Source organism: Rhagoletis zephyria, unplaced genomic scaffold (assembly GCF_001687245.7).
Source record: "Rhagoletis zephyria isolate East Lansing unplaced genomic scaffold, Rhagoletis_zephyria_1.1 Rzeph_scaffold_02034, whole genome shotgun sequence".
Classification (NCBI taxonomy): domain Eukaryota; kingdom Metazoa; phylum Arthropoda; class Insecta; order Diptera; family Tephritidae; genus Rhagoletis; species Rhagoletis zephyria.
Genome location: NW_016159118.1, coordinates 87724 through 96580, shown reverse-complemented (window position 1 = coordinate 96580; position 8857 = coordinate 87724). Strand labels below are relative to the sequence as shown.

Sequence of the window (8857 nt, the reverse complement as noted above, 5' to 3'; positions counted from 1 at the left end):
TCTATTCATGATGAAATGTCAAAGCATACTGAGCATCTTTCTCTTTGACACCATGTCTGAAATCCCACGTGATCTGTCAAATACTAATGCATGAAAATCCTAACCTCAAAAAAATCACCCGTTACTTATTTGTAATTACTTTAAACCCGTGGGCCATTATATTTTATAACACAAATTACCATACATTCTTTCGTGGGAAAGTGCAACATTTTCTCCCAATGCCATTTTATAAAAAAATTTAAGCATTGGAAATCACCAATTTGCTTAGAATATAATTATACATACATAAATACACATGCGGATGTGAGTATATATTGTATACCGTCATATGTTTGTTGGTGAAAAATGATCATCTGTAGACGAACAATTCAATTGTATAAGCGGTTTACTGTTGTTGAAGAACTCTATGCGATGCAGTTTTTGGGTCTTTGATCTATATTCCATCATTGTAAGATTAATTACTTCTGCTTGGTCCGAGCCCTGTGGATCGCTGGGATAAAAATCACCGCCCGGTAGCAAACTAACAGAGCCGTCAGTACAGTTCTGTATAACGGGAAGCATATGTGTAATGCCTTCTTTAGATCGAATTTGCTCAAATTCCAGTAATTCATCCAATCGTTTATAATTCAGGAATCGCGATAGTTCATACAGTTGGGGCGGAGGTAAAAACAAGTCTTTACCGAAATACCTCTGAAGAAAATCCATCGGTGTCCTCCACTGCAAAACGAAAAAAATATAATATTTTATAAAATCTTTAAAAAGCGAAAAAGGACCAACCATAAAACTGGCAGCTTCAGTACTTTCCAAGAGTATTTTGCGAATATGTTCCAGCGCCACCAAATAAAAAGCGGTTTCAAACCTTAAAAAAATAGATGTATGTATTAAGCATTAGGATGGATCTTTTTTATTCTCTTCTATGTGTGGCAATGATCTCATCGACAACGTTTCTTTTAAATGCCCATTTATATACGGCAACTTTGGCTGCAGCAAGTAGATATTTGCAGGAGAAAGAGCGACGAGGAAAGGAGAGTTGTGCCCAGTGGTGCCAGATGTGGGGATGTCGCTCATTTTGGGGATTTCTGAAACTGTTTGGGGATAGATTTTTTATTTTGGGAATGTGGGGATTTGATGGGGATTTTTGTTTGGTTTAAAATTTTCATATTGAAATTAAAATAGATATATCTTACTGCCTGACCTTAAGAATTTCTCGAACAAAGATTTTCTTTGTACATACTTTTTGCGCGGTATGATTATACGGTCTTTCTCTCGCCGTCAAAGCATTATTGGGGATTTTTTAGGGATAGCAGCGGCTCGATATGTGGATCCGGTACAAAAAGATTCTGGCAGCACTGGTTGTGCCGAGTAACCCGTGCTCGGGCACAGCGTTTGCTACGATCGTAGTAAATTTGCAATGGTTTTTCAAAAATTTTGAAATTTGCTACCCCACTACGCCTTATTCTATTTTTACTACGCTTTTTATATGTCATTCAACTTATGGGCAGCAACTATCTATAAATCACTATTACTTCAAAAATGTGGTAAACAGGCCATGGCTTCAAGATCTAAATGTATACTCTTACTGCAAATTGTGCAAGAAGCGTCCGACCAAAAACATCTGCAACATAAATGGCACCACCGTTAAAATTTTCTCATAGAAGAAAGAAAGATTCAACGTACGACAGGGATACGAAGTTGCACAAAGAAGTAACCATGACTGTGTATCGAACTACTTCCACAACGGATTCGTTTCCACAGAAAAAAAACAGTTCTACCAACATGCGATAAGATATACCGGTTTAGACTAGGATGTACCGGTTTAGACTAGGATAAACTGGTCTTTCCGAAGCTGGTTTGGACAAACCGGTTAAGTCTAGGCTGAACTAGATGATCCTGATATAAATGTACTTTCCAGTTTACACTAGAGCGGCCAATGTTGATTGTGGGTACATAGATGAGCTGTGTTAAATATGCCTGACCTCGGGTGAGGCCAATAATTGATTAAGGATCGTAGGGAAAATCCATTGCTTTGCATGCATTTGACAAGTAGTAGATCGTACATATATATTGTCTGTCCTTTTTATGGGTAGGAAATCTAATGATGCACTTCAACGTATGTTTTTTTTAGACATTATCCAGTAAAACCTAGTATGTAACAGATTTACTGGCTGGCGGTTTCTTACAAAACTTGCAAGGAAATAGCAAAGTAGGGGAAACTAAGAGAGCGAAAATGACAGCTAAACTCGCAAGTTTTGCTGTATTGCTACTGGATAAATTTTTAATAGTAACTATTTGCTAGTAAGAAATACAGCTGATGGCATGATGCTGGGTGTAATTCACACTAATAAAGGAATTGTTTGTGGGGCTGTTATACTAGTTGAAATTTACAAAATAAAGTAAGTTCGCCTGGACCACACTGGAAAAGTGAAACTTACGATACATATCTACATAGCTTACGTCTCTGTTTTTATCTTTTATATCTTTGCTTTTATCCTTTTCTTCATCTACATATTCTCCTAGATGATGCGAAGTGCGACGACGTGATAGGATGTCATGTCATGCCAAATGATGTCATATCATGTGATGTTCTGTCATATGATTTCACAGCATGTGTATACAAATATCGATAACAAAACACATCAAGTTATCGATAACAAATTTGAAAAAATGTAGATAGCAAAATCGATAAAAATTCCAAAATCAAAATCGATAACAAAATAAATAAAGATATCGATAAAACAAAAATATATTAAAATATCGATAGCCAAATCGATAAAACCATCGATACCCAAATCGGATAAAAATATCGACAACAAATTCGATAACAAAATCGATAAAAATGTCGACAACAAAATATCGATAACAAAATCGATAAAAATTNAAAACCGAAAAAAAATCTATACCAAATTCGATAAAAATATCAATATCAGTATATATATCAATAACAAAATCGATAAAAATATCGATAACAAAGTCGATAAAAATATCGACAACAAATTCGATAACAAAATCGATAAAAATGTCGACAACAAAATATCGATAACAAAATCGATAAAAATTTAAAGTTTTGCGAAAATTGTTTGATATCAATCGATATTCATGCAGTTCATACACCTTTAAAATCTTATATTGTCCAAATAATTTTTTGGGGCATATCTATTCATAATCAAAATTTAATTGGTTTTTAATGTTGGTATACGGACGGCAGATTTTGGTCAAAAAGGGGGCTTGAGATGGAAGAATAGGATCCATCAATATTTTGAGATCCATCAATATGGATCACGATCCAAATATCGTGATCCGTATTGAAAGTGTAACAGGCGCCTTAATCAAACTAAGTGCAGCGTTGTTTTTCATTTAAGAGCTGAATAGACGACTTAATGAACTGCAGCCAGCATCTTTGCGCACTCAGCTACAGGCACAACATGTAAGTGTGCTTTCAAATGTTCGCTTTGAATCAAGCCAGGCGAAGATTTGTCTTTGCTATTTATTTTCCTGTGATCGAACGTACAAAAGCTGCAGCGTGACGTTGTTTGAAATTTTATTATTAGGCAGAACTGATTCTTGATAATTTTAACAAAATTGTCATTTAAACGCGCTATATCTCAGTCGTTTGTGTATCGATCGATTTGAAATTTTCACACAATAAACTATAAACTATTCCAAAGAATTTAAGTTTAACACCACTTCTTAATACTCACTACAAATAAAACTACAGGTTTATAACTTTTTTATGAGAATTAAGAGGGTGGTTGTTTTCAAATGCAAAAGTTGTGTTTTAAAGTTTGAAATAAACTTTTTGTTTTAAAACAGTGTTGTAGATGACTATGTAGGGAAGTTTTTGCGATCGTTTCAGAATTAAACATCATGTAGTTGCAAAGTTATAACAATATTATTATGACTCACACGGTTAGCAGATTAGCGCTCTGCGCTCTAAAAGGCTTTATAACTCGGAAAAGTAAAAAAAGTCCTTTTTTATTAGTGATTTATATGTAAAAAGACTTAATCTTTCGATTGAGATAACTAAAAACAATATGAAAAATGACCATAATTCAGAAAAATTACAAATAAATTTTCGTTCAGAATTTTCACCATGAAAATGGGAAAATTTTGGAAAACGTATGGTGCCATCGCATAGCCCGTACAAAAATCTATAGCAATCATAGTTTTCGAATTATTTTTCATATTTTCTGACTGCTTCGCAGCTAGTCGAAAAGTAGCTTATTTTGCACCGCTCAGGGCGCTATGCCATTTGACGTGAATTGCCCCCAAAATAATTTAAGAAATAGTAGTTATGTAAAAAGGGGTATCTACATATGCATTGCTTTATTTTGGTACTTTTAAGTCCGATATTTGCGTGGTGGTCACACGAGGGAAACAGAACATGGATAAGTATTAAAAATTTATTTGTATTTAAATGATAAATAACAAATTCCTTTATGTAATAAGGGAGCACTATTATATTAAAACGGCCAATAACCTTTAGAAAGTGCAATATGTAGCCAATAGCTCGATTTATTACTACCTGGAGCATAATATGCTATTGGAACTAGTAATGTAACTAGTACGAAAGCGACAATTGTCTCCGAACCCGCTGCAGGGTAGTAACACAACCTTACATAAAAAGGCCTTGGTTTGTGCTGTGCATTCAGTTTGTAAATTTTGCATATTTAAAATTTTGATTTTGACTCAAACTCAAAGGGGCGAATTTATAGCCAAATTAAATTGATACTTAAAGATAGTTGCAGCTTTTGGACATAATTTTTAATGAATTTTGTGTCAAAAAAGCTCCAATTAGCTTTGGGTGGGCTTTTGTATAGAGCCGCACTCCTTATTATAAGAAAACCAGGCAGAATTAACCAATGAAACTTGGTGAACACTATTTACGAGGCATTCTTTTTAACAAAAATGTAAATACGACCGCCTAAGCATCCTAAGGGTCCCTAAAGAGGCCGTAAAAAATGAACAAAAATCATAATCTTTACTTGCGTTTGCACAAGAAATGTTATATACCCTTGATAAGAGAAAAAGGACGGTAGCTTTGAAATCAGGGGGTCCTATTCTTCCATCTCAAGCCCCCTTTTTTGACCCTATGCCGTCCATATACCAACTTTAAAAACCAACTAAATTTTTATTATGAATAGATACGCCCCAAAAACAATGGACAATTTAGGTATTTGAGAGGTGTATGAACTGCATGAATATCGATTGATATCATAAAATATTCGCAAAATTTTATATTTTTATCGATTTTGTTATCGATATTTGTATCGATATTTTCATCGATTTTGTTATCGATATTTTTATCCATTTGGTTATTGATTTTGCTATCGATTTTATCGATTTAGCTATCGATATTTTTATTGAATTTGTTATCGATATTTTTCTCGGTTTTGATATCGATATTTCATTCGACTTTTTTTATCGATTTTGATATAGGTATTTTTATCGATTTTATTATCGATATCTCCACAACTGTCGCAAAATTCGTTGGTCTCCAGGACTAGGGTTGCCAGATTTTGAAACGGAGAAAGGAGTACATTTATATTTTCGATAGAAAAAAAGCAGTACAAGACATAAAAAAGGAGGACAATTTTTTTTTTTAATTTTTTGTGCAATTTATGGTTACAAATTACCACTAATTAGGTACAAACAAGCATAGATATCTTAGAAATGTTTTTCAAAGCTGAAATATATGTTAAAAAATAAATAACTAAATGGGTTGGCTTTCTAATAAGGGCGGTCGTTAAAGAGATGGTGATCGAAGGGGGAGTGGGCGTGGCACCTTTTTGGATAGGGGATGAACTGCCATTGACAAAAAGGTTCCTCTTCTCTTGTTCGGCAAAAAAAAAAGGAGAATTCTACGTAGTAAGGGTAATAATCCCTAAGCGGGGCCGAAGACCGCCTATGCAGAAAGGTATTCTACGCAAAAATACTTTGGACGCAAGTGAAAATTGTGATTTTTGGCGATTTTTCTAAGGAGTTCCTAGGGACCCATAGGGGGCCTAGGTGATCGGGGATTGCATTTTTGTCAATGGCGATTCATGTCCTCTCCAAAAAGGGGGATTGGAGGTGCCACGCCCACTCCCCCTTCGCTCACCGCCTTTTCAATTACCACCCTTATAGGAAAGTTTCCCCAATTAAATTCGACAAAAGAATTCCGGACTCTTCCTGAATGTATGGCCATTTTTTAATTTAAGCCTTACAATTAATTTAATATTTTTCTGATTTTCATACCCGAGGTGCAGCAGAGTGTTCAGATTTGGCGATTTCGCGCCAATTTGGCGATTTTTTTTATTATTTGCGCGTAAAAATTAAGAAAATCGCCATTGGCGATTTGTGGCGATTTTTTCCATTCAAATAAATTTTTCCAATTATAAAAACAATTTTTACAGAAGAGGCTAATAACTGCATGATAAACTTGACTTAAGAAGCATATTAAAAGACTGCCAAAAATGTTAATCACCCTAATCGAAGAACTTTTTAAACGATTACCTAGTCAATTAAATACTTTTAAAAAAGCTTTGATTTTGTCACCAGAAAAGTGTGTGAATCACAAGAGGGGAGTTTCAGGGACCTGTCCCTGTTCCCTGTCCTCATGCAATACATCTTTTTTCATGGCATACGGCCCCCGTTCTTTTCAGGATTCTTTATCTGATTTGATATTATCTGCATATAAAAATATGCAAAGAGCGTAGATTATATGCCCTCATGCAAAACAAATAAAATATTTAATTTCTCATTTATTATACATAAGGGTGGGAAATAGTTTTCGATAAGGTACGTCCTATGTATCATATTCAATCCACAACTGTTTTGTATGTTTCCACACAAAAACACTATATTTTTTGCAAAATACCTAGAAATATGTATCTGAAGTCAGCATTGATTTTGCTCATATATGATGGATGGACTTGTGAGACAAGGTAAACAACTGTTCCCATGAATCACATGTGATTCATTGGACAAAGAACCTGTTAAATGTTTTAACTTTTCCATGGAATAACTTTTCTCAGAACCATTCCATCCGGCTCTGAAGAATTTTGGATGATTGCTTACGGAGTAAAAACCGCAACAGGCAATAAAAAGTTTGGAAATATAAATAAGTTCATATTATTATCCTTGTCGCACTCACATGATTTGTCGAGCGCGTTTTTACCGTAATGAATTCAACAAAAACTAAGATTCGAAACAGGACGAGGTTGGAAAGCCTTAATTCAATAGTTCGAATAAAGTGTTATATGTATGTTATAAAGGTTGAATAGCTCAATATATAACAACAACAGAAATGTAAATCATTCAGATACTACAGGTGATTTTGAAGAAATTGTAGAAAGAGCTGATCTCGCCTTATTATAGTTTTTATCTAATTTTTAGCGCCGAGCTCTTAAAATAGGATTGTGCGATTAATCAATTAATATGAGTTATAATAAATTTAATAATTGCGCAGTCCTGTTGCAAAATGTGTTGAAACAAATATTTTTAAAAAGTATGCGTATTTTTAAAGAAAATTGTTTGTACATCACTATTATATAAGTGATTTGTGTTATTTGTTATTATACTCTGAAGGTATTATATTCGTTTTTGGTTTTAAAAACTATATTATAACAAGATCTCATTTTTAAAACAAAAGGTTTGTTAAATCGATTTCATCAATTTTATAAAAAAAAAAATTGGCGATTTTTGGCGATTTTTTTTCAGAAATTGCGCTTTTTTTAACCAATCTGGACACCCTACCTTGCTCCGACCATGCTAAGTAGCGTTTGCCACAATATGAATTGCAAAGTATAGGGCGTAAAATAATAACTGTCGCACAGGTTTTTTGAAAAATAAAAGTGTCCTTTATAGATTTTGTGAAAAAAGTATTTTTTGTTAGATTTGTAAATATTTTACTTGAATTTTATTAATTAGTTTAAAAATTTGAATCCTTATTTGCATTTGGCAGTTTTGGGAGATAAGTACATGCGGCACGAACGTCTTTTTCAGGTGCATTTTTTCTTAGATTTTGTATAAAAAAAAAAGAAAAAAACAACTAAAGAAGTATAAGTTCGGGCGAAACCGAACTATATATACCCGGCGCAGGTATCAAATATCGTCGTTTCAACTTTCTCTGAACTACCTTTGCATGACAAGTAGAGGTGTTTACCCGATTTCAACCGTTTTCGACAATATGGNTAAAAAAAAAAGAAAAAAACAACTAAAGAAGTATAAGTTCGGGCGAAACCGAACTATATATACCCGGCGCAGGTATCAAATATCGTCGTTTCAACTTTCTCTGAACTACCTTTGCATGACAAGTAGAGGTGTTTACCCGATTTCAACCGTTTTCGACAATATGGAGAGTTAGACTTAATGATATAATTGAACCTAGTTAGGTACAAATCGATAAAGTGGTTACCGAGGTACACCTTTGTAGTTATAAAGTGGGTGGTGCTACGCCCAATTCCTAAAAGTCTATATCAGTCTTATTTATTGTTAGGAGATTGTCGTAACTATTTACGTGAAGTAAATTAGCGTCCCCAGTTATTGAAATATCGGAGTTTTCGTATTTCTGAAATTTACCGTTATACGGGAAGCGGGTGTAATTTTGGTCCGATTTGAATAATTTTCAACTAATTGCTTTTCCGTACCAAGGTTATTAAGAGCACCGAGTTTGGTGGAAATTGATAAATCGAATACCGAGATACACATTTGTGGTCATAAGTGGGTGGCGCCACGCCGATTATCCAAAAATTTATTGTAATCTAAATTTCTGCTAAGTGGTTATTGCAATCATCGATTTTAAGTGAATTAGCTGCAGTAGTTACTGATTTATCGCAAGCTTTCGTGTGTCTGTAAATTACCGTTATACAGGGTGTCC

At 34.2% G+C, this 8857-nt stretch overlaps 1 protein-coding gene across 1 annotated transcript; it reads right to left on the bottom strand.

Moving 5' to 3' along the window:
• Nucleotides 1-324: 324 nt before the first annotated feature.
• On the bottom strand, nucleotides 325-886 carry LOC108365869 (nucleoside diphosphate-linked moiety X motif 19-like). Its single transcript, XM_017620061.1, has 2 exons — nucleotides 778-886; nucleotides 325-717 (listed from the first exon to the last, which is right to left on the bottom strand). Exons 1-2 carry the CDS (start codon nucleotides 778-780, stop codon nucleotides 325-327), a joined length of 396 nt encoding a protein of 131 aa, XP_017475550.1. The 5' UTR covers nucleotides 781-886.
• Between the last annotated feature and the right edge of the window lie 7971 nt (nucleotides 887-8857).